This window comes from Excalfactoria chinensis, chromosome 3 (assembly GCF_039878825.1).
Source record: "Excalfactoria chinensis isolate bCotChi1 chromosome 3, bCotChi1.hap2, whole genome shotgun sequence".
NCBI classification, from domain to species: Eukaryota; Metazoa; Chordata; class Aves; order Galliformes; family Phasianidae; genus Excalfactoria; species Excalfactoria chinensis.
In genome coordinates this window covers 50,030,179-50,053,193 of record NC_092827.1, presented here as the reverse complement: position 1 = coordinate 50,053,193, position 23,015 = coordinate 50,030,179, and the positions used below count along the sequence as shown (strand labels likewise).

Below are 23,015 nucleotides of genomic sequence, written 5' to 3'. Positions count from 1 at the left end.
TCTGATGGATACATAATAGAAGTCTCCAGGCATTTTGCCAATACAAACTTGAATTCAATTTATTTGACTTGGTTTGTTGCACATCTGCACCAAATATAAATGTGATAGTGTTTTTCCTGTTTTATCAGTACAGCATTCACTAACAATAGGAAAATTAACTAACTATGCAAGGAAATTCTGAAATGTGAAAGCAATGAGAACATAAAAGCAACCATGCCTGAGCAGCAAGCATAAGCTCAAGTATAGCTAATAAAACCAACTATAGAGCTGTGATAATAGACGACTTCCATCTTACAATTCCCTTGGACTCCTGCTTATAAATTGTCAGATTAAAATTGCATTGATCAGAGAAGGAATGTGATGAAATCCTATTGCTTATGGCATTATCATGAACTATTAGAGAGTAAAAAACTGGTTCATCTATGTTTCGGGTTGGCCTTAAACTGTAGGTAGCACGCAGCACAAACAACTTTTTGTAAAGAAAATTGATCATACTTTTGATTAGTGTTTTAGTGTTATATAAATGAATAAACATGATCATGGAACGGTTTGAAGTGGCAGGGACCTCAAAGACCATCCAGTTCCAAGCTCCCTGTTATGGGCAGGAGGCATCTTCTACTAGATCAGGATGCCCAGGAACTCATCCAGCCCTTGAGCACCTCTAGGGATGGGGCATCCACAGCTTCTCTACACAGCCTGTGTCAGTGCCTCACCACCCTCACGACAAATAATTTCTCCCTAATCTAAATTTATGCTCTTATATTTTAAAGACATTTTTCTATCACTACATTCCCTGGTAAAAATACCCTCTCAAGCTTTTCTGTAAATTCTCCCCCTCTTAAAGTACTGGAATTCTGCTTCCCACTTCCCCCATTCTTTATATCTCCAGTCTGAACAAGCCCAACTCTCTCAGATAGCAGGGATACTCCAGCCCTCCATTCATCTTCTTGGTAGTGCTCTGATACTACTCCAACAGTTTCACATCTTTCTTGTGCTGGGGGCCCCAGACCTGGATGTAGTATTCTATGTAAAGTAGAACAAGATAATTATTTCCCTCAAGCTGCTGGCCACAGTTCTTCTGTTGTAGTGCAGGATATGATCGTTTTTTGTTTTTTTTTTTTTTTTTTTTTTTTAAATCAGTCAACATTATTGCTGAATGCTAACTGAAATAAAAAATTACCATCAGAAGGAATAAGTCTTATCAATATAATAGGATTTTAAAATCAATTATAAAAAAAACTAATTGTTAACTTCAACCTTAAAGCTAGAAAAAACTACTCTACCTAAAAGAACAACAACAACAAAAAAAAAAAACCCAAAAAACAAAACCAAACCACAAAACAAAACCAAAACCAAACACTAATCTTTGATTCAATGAAAAAAGCAGTTATCCAAAATACAGAATTTTTCTTCCTAGTCTACTCTAGTCCAGCTTTAGTCTTGATCTTTGTCTCAGCAATGCTGAGTGCTCTATATGACTGTAAAATGTGAACAAAAGCCTATACTGTAGAATATGTTATTTGCTTAAAGCACAAATAATCTCATATATATATACAATGCTATAAATTCAAAAAGAATATATAATTTGCTAAGTGAAAAAGTATAATTTATAATAAATATACATCTTACTTGTTAGAAGGTATATTTAGTGGGCAAGCACACAACTGACAGTCTTCAGCTGTTCCTTTAGTAGGATCACCATAGAAACCAGGAAGACATCTATCACAATATGAACCACCTGTGTTATGTTTGCAGTCCTAAACAGAAGGCAAAAAATACAAATTCACAGTTAGAAAACATACGTGTGGAAAAGTTTCTGAATATCATCCACCTCACCCATTCTCTCAACAGACTTGTATGAAGCTTACAAGATACATTCTAATTTTCTGTTGTCAGTTGAGAACAAGTTCCAGAGAATAGCTGTGAGAATTTGTGCTTCACACACACAAGCTTTTTGTGATACTTTGGATATTTTTTCCTTATATGAAACAGAGAAATGTTTCAACATGTAATTGTCACAATAGCGTTTTAGCCTGCTTAAATAAAAATAGTGCTCAGAGTATCACAAAACGGGTTTAGCACTGCAGTCTTTATTTTACTGTTCTCAGACACTGATCCGAGATGTACAGTTCAGATAATGCAATTTATAAAATTGAATCTTTTGCATTTATGTGCATTAGTTCATTTTATAGGGCATACATCTGGCAGCAAGCTAAATATATTTGTGAAGGGTAGCAAAGTTTGAATTATATTTTACAGGTAGAAACAAGGATAAGTATACCATATATTAGGTCCTAACTAATTTTTATTCTTTCATGTGACTGGGTCTTGTTATAAAAGAAACAGTTTATCTAAACATATGAAAGGTTAGGGTTTAGGAGCAGGAATCCAATACTCGCCTCAAAAATAGCAGAAGTTGATCTGTATTTTCATATATAGTCTTTGGCCTGATCTCAAATTAAATGATCTCTTTTTCACAGAATGGGAATTAGTACTCTGAGAATAGATTTCCCATTCTGACTTGTAACAACACATGCTGTACAGTTTAAAGAAAAGTATTCCCTTCTATGCTTCCCTTCCAGCTCAAAAAATTAAAAAATCCTAAACAATTTGACAGCACCCATCACAAAATTAGATAATTATTGTATGGGAACTGCTGAGTCACAGCCTGAAACACCTGAAGACAAGACCCGGCCAGCCCTGGGAGCACAGGTGGAAGCAATTCACCTGTGCAACTGAAAAACGTGGAGCCTCGCTCCACTTCTCTTGGACCTCATGTAAGGGCTGAGACTGATTGCCTCTGAGGAAGGATTTCTTGTTGGAGATTCATCCTCTGTGGAGTTTCTTCTGTAAGCCTAGATCCTTAAGAACAGGTGAACATTTCTCATATTTCTTTTGTAACATCTTCCCATTGTGCTGGTCCCCCTGTCAGGGACAAGTAGCTTTCTGGCCTAAACTTTTCTGTACTTTTTTTTTTTTTTTTTTCTCCCAAATATTATCACACTAGACTATTATTAATATAAAATATTATTTGTTACACATTGCTCAAACACATCCCTTACAAAGCAAACACAGAAATAGCAAATTTGATTTTGACTGCTAAATTCTAACTTGTTGTGCTCAGGTATAGATTGAAAAAGCAAATGACAACTTGAAAAAGACAAGGTGAAAGCCACAAAGTAGATTTTATTAAATGGAATGCAATCTGATGAAGGTTAGATAATGCGTAAGGCTCCACATCAATTCTAGAATCTCTGGCTCACCCTACATCTGAAGCTGCTGCTTTAAAATCCTTAAGTTTTGTTAATACGTGTAGGTATATTTAACCTCATTATTTTCATTAAAAACATTTTGAAGAACATCCGTAAAACTGTTCTACCACTTACAAAAAGTCATGGATATGCTGCTGATGCACTTAAGAGTATTACTGCCTGAAACATAACGTACCTTCAATAAAGGGTAAAGAAAATGGCACTGTTCTAATGGACAGTTCTTTTTCTCTTCAGAATGTTAACAATAAGGAAATATTTATTTTGCACTGGACTCTGCAGAGCTGGTGCCATGTATTTGAGCAGCTGAATAAGCACTGTACTTCTTTTCAGTCACAGGCACACTGTTGACATAAGCACCTGCCTCCAGAATTACTGTTTATTTATAAAGGGTGCATATTTATTGCTTGTGTATACATAAAATCTGTGTTTCTTTGAAATGAAAGCATTAGTCAGCATATTAAATTGTCAAACATTTGATAAATCGTCCACTAATACCAACAATTGAGACTCTTAGTCAAACAGAAGTATGGCTTTAGATCCTTCAGCTGGGTTAAATCTTATTTCATTAGGTCATTTAAGTCCATTTGATTGTTACTTTAAGTGCTATATTTGAAAAGAATCTGCAGGCCATAGTTAAAAAGTAACTGCGAACATTAAAATATGCTTTTAAGATATAAAAAAAATAATAATTTCAATCTTACAGAAGGAAAAACCCTTTACAATTCAATTTTTTTAAAAGCATTATGTCAAATTATTTGTACTTTTTCTGAAAAATAATGGATTCTTCTTTTGTGTTGAGCTCAGACATATCTTTATGTTTTTTAAGAATATGAACTGCTTACATGTCAAGGATGTTATTAAAGCAAGGGGAACTAACACACCATTTTAAAGCTTACAGGGTGTTATTTGCAGCTGCTTCTTTTTTAAAGAAATAAAGGAAGCAACAAAAATCCTTCAATTTTTAGAGAAAGCAATTCACATTACAAAGAGCTGACAACCTTCCCTTTGATGAATTATTTTCTTACAGCCTAACTCTAGCTGTTTCTATGTGCAATCTAACTCTCCTTAAAATCAGATCTGTACATCCACCTTCTTCCTCAATGTGACTATAAATTAAACAAGCAAAACAATAATCATATGTAGTCCCAAAACTGGAGCAAATGTTGCACTGTATAGATGTTGGAGTTGAGCTAAGAAACAACAATCTTGTGCAGTCTTACTTTTCTCCCCAGTTCGGTCTTGATTTTATAGTACAAAGAACAACATTTAGACAGTGCAGATGTGACATACCTTGCCTGATAAGTGATGCACTAAGTTTTATACTCGCTTGCCAAATTTGCAGATCACCTTGCTAAAATAGGTGAGTTATTAGCCCTTCTAAAGGGATTATCAATACTTGCAAAATAAATAAATAAATAAATAAATAAATAATCTGTGTTTCCTTCATGTTAACTGGTCTAATCTCAGTTTGAAACTTGCCAAATGTACAGTAATGACTTAAACCTATGAAGTAAGTCTTAATTTCATGTTTGTATGAATATTCTTTTTTTTTTTTTTTTTTTTTTTTTTTTTAAATGTATCATGTGACTGAGTATGAAGATAATCATAAACAACTGTCCTTAACTGCAGAGTACATTACATTTATATTCCCTTGGAAATAAAAACTCACTCTAGCACATTAAGCTGGTGATTTTTATAAAAAAAATAAGTAAATAAAAGTCAGTGATCCATCCCACAAATTCTTAGACTTTAAGACCAGGAATTAGTTTATGCTGAAATATCTATGCCTTCAAATTTGATTGACTAGATCTTGAATTATTTTGAAGGCATCCATTTTTCTGGATCTCTTTGATATCCAAACACCATCAAACTTCACTTAGTCTCTGAATAAGCAAGATTGTAGAATTCATTTTCATTAAAAATTTTATGCATGAATCAGACTTTCTTGCCCAAAGACTTTATTGCTGGAGTGCATTTTTAACACTTCCTACTGAGACGGCTTTCCAAGCTTGGAAGAAACCAAGTGGAAATCTGTATGCATAGTGTCAAGGAAGCTTAAGTTCACACTGAAAAACTCATCTGCTTATCTGGGACTGCAGCTGAGTGTATGCCTATATACATTATTAGAATAGAAGGCTAGTGATGAAATTAAAACTAATCAGGGAGTATGACCAACTCTCTGGTTAGTGCTTTGGCATGCTGCAGCCCAGTCTTGGAGTATATTTGTCACATAGACAGGCAGTGAAGTTGATAGTTAAAGAAAATGAAGATACCCAACTATATCTATTTTAATACATTTTTCTAGTCATAGAATCATTTTATTATTTATTTATTATTTGAGAGCATGAATGTGCTCTTCTGGCATTTTCAACCTACTGTAATGTCAAAATTACATCAACAATTTCCTTTCCTGTTATTACAAACACAATAAAGAGTGTTGCACAGGCTTTACATAATATGTTTCACTTGTGGTATGGCCTACCCTGAACTTTGCTGAGGATCCATTATTTGTGGCTGTGTATCTGAAAATATTGCTTGTACGATGAAAACTTTCAAAAGCACAGCTTGACTACCAGTTCTGACAGTATCCTCAGTCTACACAGTATATGCTGCTTATATACAAATGAATCAGATACAAAATGGATACAAATGGGGACTTCCCTCTTAGTAATTTCAGCACATCTCAAAGTACAAATGATATGCTTTCTCTTTTCTTGCTAGTGAGAATGTAATATGTTGCCATGAATGAAACACCTTGGAATGTTTTTTGCTCTTCACAAGGATTAAGTTTCATCATACTTCTAAAGCTACCATTAGAGTCTGTATGTAAAATTACAGAAGGATGTTTCTGTATGCTAGAACTTGTCCTATGTACCAAAGAAGTTACGTTTATCACAATGGTAATGAGAATTATATACTACACATCTCTCTATATGGTTGCAGTGGGGATCAAAGGGCTTTACAGGTTACTACAAGAGATGCGTTAAAATGAGCTTTCTATACAGGCCTACGTCAAAGCAGATGATTTGAGCTTTCATCACAAGTCAAAAATGTGTTTCAGATGCTTTTCAACTACATTTCAAAGCTAAGGAAGAGTAAAAAAGCATCATATCAGTAAATTAGATGCGTAAATTGTCTGCTGTATTGCTGAAAAAACACCATGAATAATAATAAGGAGGCCAAAAGGCTGTGTAAACCTCAATAGAAAGAATGCCTTTGATGTGAAACACTTCTCTTTTTCAGCATTCAGACTTCTCCCTCTTTCACTTCAAAAGGTTTATGAACAAAATTGAATAGTAGCATTTAATAGCCTGGATAGCATGGATACTAACCAATCTAACTTCATTTACAGTGTTTTCAAAGTAAGCTGCAAGAAAATCCAGACCTGGTCTAAGGTTCCCAGTGCTTCACTTTACAGAATGATCTAGCATAAGCCCAGGCAGGAAAAAAGAAAGAAATACAGAATATGTGATGGCACACACAAACTAAAGTACATTTTCAGCTAGTTATTTTCCACTTCCTCCTTAGCACTGTTGTCCTTACACCAACAGTCCTTGAAATGCTGGAAGGGGGAACGCTGCTATCTCAGTCAATAGTTAACATCAGCTGGAATTGCAAAACCACAGTATGGAACTCCACAAATTTCACTCACATCCAGGCTGGTGCAAGAGAATAAAATAAAGAATTTGTTCAAGGGCTAAAACTTGAGGATGCAGAAGGAAAGCAACCTCAGAACTCCATCTGGCTATGGTCCCCTACACAAAATAATCAGGAGTTATGATGTAACTTTCTTTTCTGTTAACAGAAAAGTGTTAACGCTGTTGTTACAACCGTCATTGGTGGAGGCTAAAATCATTAATGCAATAAATTCTGTCTTTATCAAGAAACACAAATCCCTATTACACTAGACATAAATATTTCCACTGCATGCAATGGAAGGATTCTAACCATGACTGTCATGTTCTAAGTGGATTTTTTTTTTTTTTTTTTTTTTTTTTTTTTTGTCCTTGGTGCTTCTTTAAGTCTTAAAGTGTAATTAAATTGAGAATCATTTTAAGCTTCTATTCATGAAAAAGTAATTTGAAAAACTCACTGATCTACACATTAAGGATGTCTTGTTTTGTACTGCAGTGCAATTAAATATCTTGTATGGGGAAAACAGGAAGACCAGCAATAATTCTAAATGCCAAATTACATTGGGGAAAAAAAAGCCTGAATTTTTGGACTTTTCCCAACTGCTTTTTCTTGGGGAAATAAAAGGGAACATTTAGAAACATGCACAATACAGAGTCTGCTAGAAATTCTGCAGGGAAATGAGAGTGTGATATCCCACTAATCTGGCAATGGCTCAAATTGTGTTTCTGCAAGACTAATGAAATGAGAAATGCTTCAAGCTCTGTGCCTTGTCAGACAATATGAAACTAGAACACACTTGAGTTAGTCAGAGCAGTCTATTCAGCATAATTCACCCATTCCAAAAGGCTACCGAATGGGCTGGAAATAGCAGTGTGTTAGTATGCTGGCTATGCGTAATATCATGGATTTTAATTCCTGAATAGGTAACTTCTGATAAACTCTCCCTGTGCTATGAGGAAAAAAGTTGATTTAGGCACAATTTTGCTTTTACTTCTTTATAATTCATTAAATACTTTTTTCCCCCAAGATTTAGTAAGAATTTAAATGAAGGAAGACAATAATATCTTCATATCATGCTGGAACAGAACTTACAATTTTATCTGCTAAATACTATAAAGTGTAGTGTAAAAAAAAATAAAATAATAATACAGAAAACAGGGAAAAAGATGATATAAATTTTGACTGAAAGAACATTGATATGTTTGCTGTCTTCTGCATGCCATATTTTGTACTATTGATTCTCTTTCAAAACATAAATTCTATGTAATTAAAAATTCATTTTGTTTACTTGTGGAAACTACAATTTCATGGCATGAGGGGATTTAATCTTAACTTCAGCAACAGTTCAACATAAAAATATTTTTTCTCTCTGTTTAGATATTCCAGGTCTCAGAGGTGGTTAAGTCAATTATGCTTGCATATTGAATTGATGTTGCTGAGGTCCACCAGGCTTTCTATATGTAGGTAACTTACCAGGCATTCCCCTGTGATATCATCACATGATTCTGCATGACCAAAGCATGTACATGGTGTGCAGACTCCACCAAAGATTGTGCCATTCACGCGTCTGTGTTGTGGCCAGCAATACTGCAGGGAAAACATACAACAGATCGTTTGAACAGGGAAAAGGAGTTTTAAAATATAGTTAAAATTTGATACAAACACACAAAAATACATCCTTGACAAATGAATAGAAACACCAACATTTCTCTAGGAATTTGTTCTTATTAGTGCTGTGGCTTTGCATTGACCCTAGCATTATTTGCAGATGTGAGATTAGAGGAAGCCTTAGCTTGATCATTCTTCTGAACTGGTTAAATAGAACAGAGAAATGAAGAATTGAAATATGACAGCATCAAAGCAAGAGGTACAGACCAAAAATAGCATGAAGGCAAAATACTGAAGGAGATGGAAGAAGCAAAAAATAACCCCTAAACAACAAAAAACTCTTATGAGAAGCTCAGCTGTAAGGAGCAATTAAAACACAGTTTAGTCACAGGCTGGTAACAGAACTACAGTTTTGTCTACAAATTGTTTCTCTGTTTCTTTTCTTTATTTAATCCAAGTGAAATATTTAAACCAGGAAACATAGGGCTAGTAATATCATACAAACATGATTAATCACTGAAAATGCAGCTATTCTATTTCTTTGTCACGTGATGTCAGGCACCACTCTTCCTTAATATATAAATCACAAATGGCTTATAGTTTTTGTGAACTATCATTCCTCAACAAGATTGCTCACATGACCCAAACATGTTGCATAACATAAAAAGGATATGACAAAGGGGCACCTGGCTAATACAAAGAGATAGAATACTGGAAGTATTCTCTAATAAAGAAAATTCCTTTGCCTTCACACACACACTCTACAAAGAGGTAACAAGAAGATTCTCCTTCATAAAAATAAATACAATATTCTGTTGGATTTTTTTATTTTTTTTTTATTTTTTTTTTCCCTGCAAAATGTATAAGAAATTTGAGGATGAATTGAAAAGATTATTTAAAAAATAAAATAAAAAAAATCCCTGAACTTTTTTTCATTTTCCAACAGTCACTAATTCTAAAGGGCTTAGACACAGAATGTCAATAGCATATCTTGAAACAGACTTAAAATAAAAATTGCAGATAGCAATTTTAAGAAAACACATGATATAACATTCAATAGTCAAGAAAATTCTGACTTTCCTGCCTGGCTGTCAAAGCGGTACAAATTAAATATTACTTCTTCCATAACGAAAGCAAAGGAGTAAATAGAAAGGGAAAAAACCCAGTAGAGTTGAGCAATTAGACAAATAATGAAGATTCACATAAATAGAACAAAGTAACTGTGTAACTGTCACATATCAACAGTATTTGAAATCTAAAATTTTTATCTGTTTTACCTAAGCTCATGAAATTATGCGTTCAATTCTCAGACATACCAGCAAAAACGTAACAATTTCCTTCAAACAGAATCTTACAGAAAATAAATTCCAAGTATATGTAATGGAAAAATCTCACAAGAGACAGCACATTTTAAATTGTAATGGTTGTTTTCTGAATACTGATAATGCCAAAACATTCATATAAAGAAAATAAGTAAATAGTGATTGTCTTCCTTGCTGCAGTATGTATACCAGGTACCACAATATTATTACCCAGAAAACAAACAGTTACATAAAATTTTATGATGAAAAGAAAATGAAACTGAAATCCTGCATGGATTCAGTAAAAATAACACTGTGGTTGGTTAAAACTGGAAGAAGTATTGCTTAAGTCCAGTAATGTCTGGAAGAAAAAGAAACAGCATTCTAAATAATTCCACAATTTCAAATTATGTTTGCATTCTTTCTTAACTGATAGTTTATATGGAAATTGAAAACCCTGCTTTTTTTTTTTTTTTTTTTTTTTTTTTTTTTTTCCTATTCTTGTTATAAAAAGCAAAACCATCTACTCAGAACAGAAAAATATTTCCACATTTTTATCTGTCAAGCACAACTGTTCCATATATGATATATGTGGAACCTCTGCTACAAAAGACTCATGAGAAATTAATCTGTGAATAAATGCTTGGAAATGAAAACTTTTCACTGTCTTTCTATCCTAAAATAGGCCAGCTTTGTGAAATGGCATTTCTGAGCTGAACAAAAGTGCTCTGAAATTCAATGAGTATATTCAGGCAGAAGCCTATCATATCTTTTTGGTCTTCAGTTCTGGTAGGAATTTCAGTCTAGGGGTAGGGAATGCAAAATATGTAGGTCGCTCCAAAAGTAATGCCTCCTATTCATTTCCATGGAAACTGCAACAGATATAAAGAAAACCATTTGAGATAGCAAATTCTCAGCTGCAAGAAGCTATTTTTCAACATAGTCACCACCGTAAGCTTTGCATTTGTAACAGTGATGTGCAAGAGCTTGTATACCGTGCTCATAAAAATCTAAAATGGCAGATGTGATTCACTATTTTACAGCTGCAACAATGGCATTGTAGCTAGGAAAATGTTGCCCATGACATCCATCTTTCATCGATCCGAACAGACAGAAGTCACAAGGCACCAAATCTGGACTATATGGTGGGTGTGGTAGGACAGTCTAACTAAGAGTGCCAATGTTCTCCACCATCTTCAAAGTTCATAATGCAAAAGAAAGGTTGCCTACTTCTGTGGACTCACACTGGCAGTTTAAGCCTTCAGCTTGCACAGCACTACAATATAGTGACCAGACTTGATGGTTTGCCCAGGTTCCAAGAAATCCAGAATGGTCATTCTCTTCCTTTCCCAAAAGGATAATACATATCACTTTACACACAGAGAGTTGCATCTTGAGCTTCTTCTTTGATGAAGAATTCACATGTTGCCACTTCATGGACTGCAGCTGTGATTTTAACTCAGTGTTTACATGTGTTCTTGTAATGACGCAATCCTTTCAGTAGGTCCTGACAATCTTTTATGTGATGTTCTTTCTGTTCCTATGTGAGCATCTGTGGGATCCACCTAGAACAAACTTCCTGAGATTCCTATGTTGCCAGCTTTATTTCCAACACAATGAAGTCGATATTCATCTCCATAAACAGTTCCCTGGTTGTAATCCATTGATACATGTATATTAGCTGACTGAGGTGCTCTTTCATGGTGTGACAGCTGTGCCTGGTCATTCAGAATGTGGCTTATCTTTCATTTCACTGTCACCACTCCTGAAACACACCACATACCACCTCATTGTGTTCACATCCACTGTTCGGTCTCCATAAACATTCAGCAAGGGCCAGTGGATGCAATTTTTTCCAAATAGAGGAATTCAAGGACACACCTTTGCTTCATATGCACTTCTATGTGTCATCATTTGTTAAGAGTGCCACTCTGCTGCCATCTGTCACATAGCAACAAAATGCAATGGAATATCCATGGGAAGGTTCAACTTCTACTACCATAACATATAAGGCTTTACTTTGAGAGCAGCCCTTGTAGTTTAATTCATGGAGTCTGTAGTAGCATGTAGCCAGAACAGGCACCAAGGAGCACACCTGCTCACAACACAGAGAATTTAAATTTGCTTTTATCTACATACAATCTTTGTTTCCAGATGTGAACTTAAAAATGAATCCGAATTTATGGGCTGTTTTGAACTCGACAGAAGGTTTAAGCACTGAATTCTAGAATTATAGAATCTTTTAGGTTGGAAAAGACTTTTAAGAACATCAAGTCTAGCCCAATGTCAGACAGAGAATTTCAGCAACACCAAATCAAGACTCACAGCTTCAAATGCAAAAGTTGGTACTGGAATATCTGTCTTTCCAATTATTTGGGCCTTTACAATTATTTTTCTTGGAAATCACCACAAAAATCTGAATTTAAGACAAATCCAAGAAAAAAAGCAAACAAATGTGTGAAGCACAATGACATTTTGTTCCACATTTTGTCTCAAACAATCAAACAGACAATTAACTTAAAATTAATTTTTAATCCAAGGTAGGCAATATTCTACTTTTTTCCCCTGCCTGTACCATTTTGGAAGTGAAAGGAATATCCATTTGTTGCCTCAAGTCTTCTTTCTAGATTAGTGTTTATCTAGCCCCAGCAAGAAGCAAGCACATTTGGCATGAAACTAGACTCTAGGCCCTAAATATCACATATAAGCATTGAAGATTTTAAAGAAAAGGAGAGATGACAAGGAAATGCCTAGAGTGTCTGCATAAATGGCATACTGTTTGCGGTTTTGTGAAGCAGAGCATCTTGGTGTTTGAGTCTATTTCCTTAAAGGCAAAGCTTTTGAAGACTTTTTTTTTTTTTTTTTTTTTTCCCCCTTCTATTTAACCCAAACTATGCATATAAGAGATGATTAATCATATATGTACATGTATGAGCACACTGGAAGACAGATAATGAATTTGTGGTTAATTGTGTATGGAAACAATCCTCACAGGACTGAACACAGTCTACAAAGATTCCATGGCAAATGGCAAAGCCCTGGAGAAAAAAATTGAGGAAACTTAAACACATTAACTCAGGTAATTTGAACCAACGTTGTTAGGTACAGGATAGATAACTGCTATCCTTCTTCTAGTAGTGATATTTTTACATAACGTCAAGTGGTTGAAGAGCACCAAATACTGGTTTTGTTTTCTGTTGTTCAGAGAAATGTCTTTTCTTTTTACAACTTAGAAATCACCACAGATTTCTAATATCACTCTAGATTTCAAATATCATTGCTACCTAGAAATAAAGCTAACTAGACAACATAAACCAAACTCATAAAAGGAATGGACAGTTCTCTTATTACATAATATCAACACAGGGCAACTGGTCCCTTATGGCTATCACAGTGTTAGCACATTTGATATAGTCTGTACTGTGATACTAACCTCACATGAGGTACCATCATAACCTGGGGGACAGTCACATAACTCCACTGGAGATGCCAGCTTTCTCCCAGTTGAAGAGTAGTCAGCAGCTTCAATGCTAACATCATTTAGTCTGGATGTAACAGAAATGAAATAGTTAACACAGTGAATTAGACAAAAGTATTTGTGTACTTGGATGCAACAGCATATACTGATATTGGTTGGCTTGCTTATGTTTTAGGGCTTGTTTTTTTATTTTTAATCAGAAAAAATAAATAAATAAAGAAGATATTAAAAGTTATTTATTTCTCCTAATCTACTTCTATGAGCTTGTTACTTTTTTTTTTTGCTATCATGTGAGGGAGACCATGGTCAGACATACACTGATGAAAATAGATTTTAAAGTCTCACCAGACTATGTTAGAGGGAGGGCTATTCCTGGCCAGCAAGCTGTATGTTGCAATTTGTGTTATGGCTGTACATAAAAAGAATTTGACACCAAACAATGTTTTTAATATTTTTAAAACACTACTCCAACTTTCTAAAATACTACATTACTTATCTTTGATATAAGGTCTTTTTATTTTGGAGAGCCAGCCTCTGTGAAAGAGATTTCAGCTATGTCCAGCAAGATTTAAGTGTTACGTACATGGAATAAGATCTCATACTAAATGTCTTGTTAGTTTTACAAATGACAAAGAGGAGACAGTTGGAGATTTTTCTGCTCAATGCATACTATAAAAATCACAATATATTTATATTTTCAATTCTTATAATCTAACAAGGATATCACCACTATTTGTGGCAGTAGCAATTAGTCCTAAAATTAGTAAGTTCCATTATATAATTTTAGGCAAAGGGAAGATGGGAAAAGAAAGTTTAAAACACAAAAAACAAAAAACAACAACAAAAAAAAAGAAACAAACCACCTTCTTGCCTAAAGGAAGTTATGCTAGCATTCTCTCCTCTTGTTTAGACAAAAACTAATCATGAACTTTATTAAAAAACAAACACACATATATGACCAAGATGGATAAAAAACAAAAAGGTTTCATAAACCCACAGGTAGTAGGCAAGCCAGATGTATTTTACTCCAACAGTATCACTTGACAAAACTGGTTGGAATTTGGAGATTTAATTCTGGTAAGAATTCAAAAGAAACATGAGGAGATTATAGAAGCTCAAAGACATCTACTTTCATTCACCAGTCTTAGTAGAGTGTTTCATTACTAGAGTGACTTGAAAATCTTCTTCTAATGCATCTTTTCATAGAAAATATATTTCTATTACCATATGTACTTTGTTAAAAAAAATAATACATTTCCTTTCAAAAGCATAAAGCAAATCAGAACATCAGAACAAACAAATGTTGTCATGACTCGGTATATAACTAGGCTTTGGAGGGACTACCATTGGAGATTATGCAGTCAGAAACTTATATCTAATTTGTTAATATTAGAACCTCTGGAAAAGATTCTTGTAACTCTTGAGAGAATGATGCCTGTTTCTACCTAGGTTCACAGGGAGATCTCTTCACCAAGTAACAGACCTTGGTACAACAAGAAGCATTTAAACACAGAAACCATCCATCCAGTATTATCCCACATTTGTATTCACTGAATTGTTCCAATTTTCATTCGATTCTGTTATTCACTAAATGGGATTTTAATGTGTTTAACAGTATTTAGCATTAACAGTTACACATTGAAGAAAGCTGCAATGATTTTTTTTTCTTCCCATTTTGATGTTGCAGTTTCAATTCCTCGATGCCTTTCTGCATTCAATGAAATACATAATGCTGGCAGTAATGGGACACTAGATCCTGGAGATGCATGAACAATTTGAGATTCGAAGTTGAGACCAAATATTTAAGCTGACTGCTACTGTCAGCAGGCAACTGTTGACTTCTAAAAACAAACAAGATTAAAAGGGAAGGGGACGTTTCAGGCAGTATCAGCATAGTTTACTGTCTGCTGTGCCAGGCATCTGCATCACATTAGATACATAAAGCACAAGAAGTACTGACCCAATCATTGCTCATTTGTCTTGAACCTAATTCTGCATATGGAAGTAAATCCTCTGCCATTCCTTTCCTCCTTTTGTTTGAATCTAGCATCAACTCTACATGTGGCTGCAAGTACCATCTTTAACACCACAATAGTTACTGTTATTGGCCACCCCACATTTTAAACCTAAAGAAACAATGCTACTAAACATTCTTGAATCAGAAACGAACAACATTAGATTAAAAACCTGATACAAGAGAGTTGTCTTGGCTAGTTGCTTCTCCCACAGATGGACTCAATTTCTACACTTTGAAAGATTAGTCAAGTCTGAGCACAATTTCTCAAACGAAACCCAGATGCTGTAATCACTTTCAAATTGATTGCTGTATTTCTGTGTTCTTGTATTTTATCCTACTTGATAATGTAAATAAAAGGCCATTTGAGGAAGATTCCTAGTTGTGTCATAGAGTGCTAGCAATTTTCTAAGCTTATAATGACCCACAACATACTCTCTAAAACATGCTCTAGTCTAATTCATCATTGGCACAGAATCACAGAATTATAGGGATTGGAAGTAACCTCTGCAGATCACCAAGTCTAACCCCCCTGCTAGAGCAGGTTCCCCACAGTAGGTTCCAGAGGAAAGTGTCCAGGTGGGTTTTGAGAAGACACTCCATAGAAGGAGACATATGAGTCTCTCTGAGCAGACTGGTACAAAGAGCTACGTATAATTTATACAGTGTTTAGTTAACTATTTCAAAGTGCTAATAATTAGCTAATAATTAACAGTAAGTAATTAACTGTTTCTTGTGTGTTAAATTAAACAAGGATAAAAATGATAGCCTTCAAGTTAAAGTTCTTGCTAACTGAAAACAACTCAGTTGAATTCCCAGGTTAATTAATCTTACAGTGCCTTTGGTCTGGTCTCAATCACATATTTTTACTTCACCCTTGTAAATCCCGACAAAAGAACTATTTTTCATTACTCATTTTGAAAAATTTCAATATTTAAATTATCAAGTTGCAAAGTAAAGAAAACTCAGATTATTATGTTGCATGGTTCTGCTGAAGATGATGAGGCAGAAACTGTCATCCATAAGGAATCTAATAGCCCTGTAATATTTCTGTCCCTCTGCTAGACTCTTTTTACTCTCTGAGAGGAATATCCATCTGACCACCATACCTGTTTAAATAATAATAATAATAATAATAATAATAATAATAATTCAGTTCATATCTACTTATATACTATATATGTATCTAATACATTTTAGTTCTAATTTTAGTTCCTTGGCAAAAACATCTTCTCTTGGAGTCCACCCTTAGCTGAGCTAAGGGAACAGAATAATGAGGAAATATTTGTTTTTAGTAGTATTAGAGTTACAAAACCATAGAATCACAAGGTTGAAAAGGACCTACAGGATCATCTAGTCCAACCATCCTCCCATTATCTTTGCTGCAAGCCACTAAACCATATGTTGTAGCCCCTCATCCATACAATAAAAACAACTCTGAGAACAGCTTTGTGCCTGGTATGTTTCAGCATGGGTTAAAGTCAAATAGAAATTAAAGAAATCAGAGCTTGAGCAGGAGATCAGCAAAATGCTTGTAGGAACTGATCATAAGTTGGGCTTGATTTCAGTAGATGCTGCTACATCATTTGACTAGAAGCATATATTGTTCAGAAATTTAACTCCATACAATAAACCTCACTCAAATAAGTGAATTTATTATTCCTTCAGTGAAACTGAAGGTGAAGAATCCAATTCATTTCATTATAACTGGAATCTTAAACTGGATCTTGGAATCTTAGACTAATAGAAGCCTTATAATTGGAAGGGACCTTTAAAGGTCATCTAGTCCAGCTCCCCTGCAATGAACAGGGATGTGCACAGCTACCTCAGGTTGCCCAGGGGCTAATCAAGCCTCACACTGAAAGTCTCTGAGGACAGGACATCAGCCACACCTCTAGACAACCTCTTCCAGTGCCTTACCACCCTCACTGTAAAAGACTTCTTTGTCCAACCTAAATGTCTCCTCTTCAAGCTTAAAACCATTTCCCCTCGGTCTACCACAACAGATCCTAATAAAGAGTCTGTTCCCTTCTTTCCCGTGCCTTCCCTACAGATACTGAAAGTCTGCTATCAGGTCACCTCACAGCTTTCTCTTTTCCAGAATGAACATTCCCAGCTCTCTCAGCCTGTCCTCTTATTAGAGGTGCTCCATTCCATGGATCATTTCTGTGGCCATTCTCTGGATGCACTCCACACGCATGGCCAAATGATTAAAGTAGTAATCTGGGAGTGCAGGAGGCAACGCATGGTCTTCCAGACACAACAGTGACAGGTTTGCCACTTCTTCCTTACAAGGTACAAACTACAGAACGTGCCAGTCCTACACAGCTGTGCTGACCTGACCATCCCATGTCCACTGTTGTATTCAACAATAAAAGCAAGGTGAAGCCAGTATGTGTCCAGCAACATACACTCTTCTGACATTTTAACTGCTTAGACAAAGTGTTTGTTGCAGGAGAGTTCCTTTCCTCATCATAGCACAAATGTCAGTATACATTTGTACGAAAACCCCTGACAGATGAAGTTTGTATTTCCCAGAATACTCAGTAAAACCTCTTGCCCAGAGGTTTCCATTCCAAACAACATAAGAGCCCCTATCATTCACCTTAAAATTGTTCATGCAATCTTAGTTCTATAAACTGCTCATTAACAACTTTTCATTATCTACTCCTACTGTGTAAGGGATGAGCTATGCCCTGGTAGTTTGACTGTCCTTGAACACCATGGTGGGAAGGGAAGGTTCTGGGACATGTATGGTCTCCAAAGTGGATTACAGTAGTTCAGGCTGATGACCAAATGAGCAAATCAGGAATCAGTTTGGCTCAAATTCAAGATTGCAACGAATTGCAACCTTATTTATAGAGATACACTAATATATAGACACACTAATAAACCACAGAAATGGGAAGAGCCTGAAGAATAGTGAATTCTTTCTGCAGTGGAAAAATAAATAAATAAAAAAAAAAAAACTATAATGACAAAGTTTAAACAAGAAAACTATACACTATTAACAAAAACTGCCTTTCAATTTAGGATATACTTAGTTACCTAAGCATATAAATGATTATTTGATTACTTACAGTTTTTGCCAATGTTAAAGATTTTATCTATTCTTTCAACAAATACCCACTAAAATACTATCAACTCCCTCCTTTTCAAATTACCTTGTGCCACAGAATCAAGTGATATCTGCATTAAAGTGCATTTTGGTCTCATAACTTGTAAGTAGAAAGCTACTACAAAATCAATTTTGTTGCATGTCTTTTAAAAAGTATCATTTATGCCGCTTAATTAGTAATGTTTATAACAAGAGTGCAATTACACAGCATCAGGTCTTTTAGCCTACCTGGAATGTTACACTTACAATTTGCTTATACACTTATCAAAATTTAAAATGCAAAATGAGCTTTATAGGTTCAACCACACAGTAGCCACTAAGACAGAACCACTTTGTAGTTTCTAAGGACGTTTATTTTTTTTGAGAAGGCTCAAAAGAATTCACATGAAATAATTGATTTGGGCAGTCTAGGCAGCAGTTTGACACAAATCAAAGGAAAGGCTTTGGCATTAACCAGTTCTGCATGTGGTACTCATTAAAAAAGCTGAAAACCCCTCTAGCTGCTTGGCCAGCTTAGTGGTTTAGAATGTTATTCCCTATTCCACTGTTAATGCGGCCTTCTGTGATTACTAAGTGAGGAAAACAATATATAAGCAATATACTATTTCTTCCTTGGACATGTCATCACTCTGCTCTGATTTACTGTACACACAAGAATTACAGTATATACAGAATAATCACATTTATGAACCTGTTTGTCATTCACACCTTAACAGTCCCTGTGATTTCATCTTCGTACACGGCTGATACCCAAAATGAAAAAAGTACTACCTGGCTGAAAATGTAAATAAATGTAATGGATTTAATTATAATAAAGTTAAAACCTGTTTTAAATTATTTTGAGAAACTGCATGTAAATACTGACACATTTCCCCCATTCACCTGTAGATGGCATTCATCCCATAGCTGTATGTGGCTCTTATGAGGATCCTCTTTATGTTTGCAAATATGGTCATGAACTCCTTCCTGCTTACTGGAACATCAGTGCCATGCAAAGAGAAAGATTCTGGATTCAGCACAATTTCTTCAGTATGCACTTCAGAAGGCTGCAGGTGAATTCTGCCTTTTGGGGTGCTGATTCTCAAATCACCTCCTCCCTAGAGAGAAATATAAGAGTTTTTTATATATGAAATAAATTATATAAAAAAAAGCTCTATTATTGCAATCAATGGAGGTAAAGGTTTTATTTAATAGTACATATTTTTATAAGAATAATGAATATCAGGAATAATATGAATCTTTCATAAACTAAAATGGGCTTGCCTGATTACACAGAAATTCAATGCAAATAAACTCATACAATTATGAGCTGCACAGAGCAAGTCTGTTGAAAAAACATACAAGTATTATCTCAGCCAGTCACATGAAATATAACTTTATAAACTACTGCAATATTGGTAGGAGGCCATTTAGATGCAGAAGATTTTAATTCTTTAAAGCGTGGTATTTTCTGATACAATAAATGAAATTAAGTTACATGAACCCTGCAGTTTTGCAGTGGTTCTCAATCAACAGGTTTCACATAGAAAATTGCCTTCTTCAGATTTTCATTCTTTCCTTTTTTCTTATATTTTTTTCCTTTGGTGGCTGAAAATGCAGTCATTACCTCTATGATGACATCAGGCTGGACCATCAATTGAGCTGCTTCTTCTGGCTTTGTGAAATCATAAGAGACTGTGAATTTCAGAAGACCTCCAGCTGCTGTTACCTAGGAAGGAAAAAAAGATGAATGTATGGGAAATTGGTAATGACAGCCTGAACCTCTGATTAATCAGCTGAGGCAAGTTTCGGGTCAGCTGTGGGAGCACAGGTGAGGGTAATTCAGCTGTGCTCCCAGAAGGAGTGGAGTCTGACTCCACCTCCTCTAACCTCATTTAAGGGCTGACCACCACTGAAGCAGCATCTCTTTGAGACTGCCTCAGTGTTTTCCAGCAGACTGAAGGCCTCTATTGGGTAAGTCTTTTCTTTAAATAACCTTTTAGATACTTATCACCACCTCTCTTGTACCATCTTTGCATTATTGTCATTATACATCACTGTACAGATGAAAAAAGTGCAATTAATGAATGATCTAATTAAATGGCTTTAACTGTTTGAGGGGAAATTCATTTAACTGGCAGCATTTTCAGTAAATAAACTTTTGGTTAAAAAAAAAAAAAACAAAAAACAACAAAAACAGAAAAAAAACACCATAGGCAGACACCTACAGATTACAGCTATATGGACTGTTTTCTTCTTGCTCAAGGATCTCAAAATCATGCTCAGACTTTTTTTTCTGTATCTAATGAAGAGTGCATATTACTTATACACACTGACTAATGAAGTAATCAGAAACAGCACATTTCCACTTGATTAGGTTTTCAGTACATTTCAGTTACGTGGTTTTCATTTAGGCTGGTCCTCTATGTCAGCAACCTAAGCCACCTTTAAAAGATTCAATAACCTCAGTTTTGTTGGTGGGGCAAACTGCCAAAGAAGAAGTAAATCTAGTTAGGTTGTTCTTAAGATGAACTGTAACGTAACAGTAAGAATTTTTCCTCTTGGAGTCAAATACATTTACTTTAAAAGTATGTTCTAGCCCTTCGCATCAGCTCATTTGATAGTGCAGCTCCAACTAACTCATGAATTATAAATAACAGAACACTTAGATAATCTGGCTAGCTAAATGTGGGGGAAACAAAAAAAAATCAGAAGTACACAGAACCTATGTAAAACAGGCAAATGATATTTATGGAAACTACATTCAGATTCAACAGGTGATAAAACCCTCTTCAAAATGGAAGAGGTAAAAACTTCCATAATAAAAGAATGATATCAGATATTTAGAAGAACACAACCTCTTCAACCTCCTTCTGTTTAGTAACAACTTTCTTGAGTTATTCAATATCCTGCAACACTTGTTTTTTTTTGTACTCAAAACATTTTGCTAGTCACTAGAAAACACACTGCTTAAGGAAGTCTATTACTAAACAAACTGCAAGGTCACAAGTTCCTAATGGGAAGAGACACAGGTACACAATTGCACTTGACTCCAAATACTTATTCCCCCGGAATTAAATGCAATTTTTTAACCAGAAGCAGAAAACTGAAAATTCTATCTTAGAACAGATTGCAGAACTTGCCATTGGCACTGGAAAAAATTCACTCCAGAATGTCACTGATGCAATAGTAGACCATTAATTTTACATTCAAAATCTAAAACATTTTTACACATTGTGAAACACCAATGGAGGACTTTCAAACCAATTCACTTTGTATTTATAGTTAAAAAAATAATGTGAAGAAATAAAATACATTTCAGAGAAGAGTTACATGATGAGTTTGTTGTTAAAGCCAAATAGGTGAACCTTGCTTATATCTAAAGTAGTTTCATTTGTGTATCAATGAATACAGCTTAAAAGGGCTTTGCTCTCTGATATAATCCAAGGGAACATCATGCCTTTAATAGCAAAAATACATTAAGCTAGATTTAGACTTGCACAAAGCCAGACTTTAGAAATGAGTGAAATAAAAGGTACAACAAATATTAAGAAGTTGGACAATATTTTCCATTCTCACTGTTAATGTTTCTATCTATATAGTTAAGAAAGTTCCTACTGGAGAGGTAAGCATTGCAAAGAAAGATAATATTTTTCTTAGACCTATTCAACTGCAATACAGCTATAGAGCAGAGACAGGCTTTATTTGGAAACACAAACTGTAACTGCCATTACACTGATAGATAGGCATTAGAACCATGCCAAGTGAGCAAATGCTACTAGAAAAAATAAATAAATAAAGACAGTAAAAGAAAAAAGTTTACAAACATGAACAGGCAGAAGACTTCAAGTGGAGAATGCTAATACATGTACCACTGAATACAAAACCATGAAGGAGTCTCACAGCAAGTTGCTGATAGTAAATCAAGGTTAGGAGAAGGAATGTTCTTTTACCCTAGAGAGCATTCTCAAAACAGACTAAAAAAATTCCTGATATATCAGTGAAAATTTCTTTTGCTTTCTGTCATTGTTCTATGAAATTACATGGATACTTAGTCTTTCTGTGTCTGTATCATATTCTTGGTTGAAGTATCTACCCCTAGATGCAGTGGTTGGAGTTAAGAAAAATTATATAACATTGAGTTTTACATTCCCTACTAGCCTTCTTGGATTTTCATGATATAGAGCTGCAATAAAATGTCAAAGTTTATTTGGACTCTTTCACCTTCACTAACTCTCTAGATACACATTTATTTTATGACACAGAATTCAGCAAATATAGAGATATTTGCTACCAGAAGACCAGGTCTGACTATATGTTGGAAATCTTTAGAACCTTTAGAAAAAAAGAAAGATATCTCCTAGCTATTTGTTGTTGTTTTTTGTTTCCCCAGCCAAAATTGACTAATATCTGTGTCACCATGATATAATTTGATAAAGTGTTGAACTCAGTTTACCATCTTAGCAGATGGCTCTAAATGCATACTTTTTTTTTTTTTTTAAAAAAAAGCCCACAAACTGCAGGAAATGACCAAAATTCTGCTTTCTAATTTAATTCACTTATGTTTCATGCAGTATTCCATCCAGCTCCCATCTGGATTTATGGTATT

At 34.9% G+C, this 23,015-nt stretch overlaps 1 protein-coding gene across 2 annotated transcripts in view; it reads right to left on the bottom strand.

Moving 5' to 3' along the window:
* The window catches only part of LAMA2 (laminin subunit alpha 2), a 308,934-nt gene that overhangs the window by 130,440 nt on the left and 155,479 nt on the right, over nt 1-23,015 (bottom strand). For both annotated transcript variants that reach the window (XM_072332884.1, XM_072332883.1), the window contains exons 13-17: nt 20,034-20,135; nt 19,310-19,524; nt 13,251-13,362; nt 8,382-8,495; nt 1,630-1,757 (exon numbers count right to left, since the gene is read on the bottom strand). In XM_072332884.1, coding sequence (XP_072188985.1) covers nt 1,630-1,757; nt 8,382-8,495; nt 13,251-13,362; nt 19,310-19,524; nt 20,034-20,135 — 671 coding nt within the window. The remainder of the gene's footprint in view (nt 1-1,629; nt 1,758-8,381; nt 8,496-13,250; nt 13,363-19,309; nt 19,525-20,033; nt 20,136-23,015) is intronic.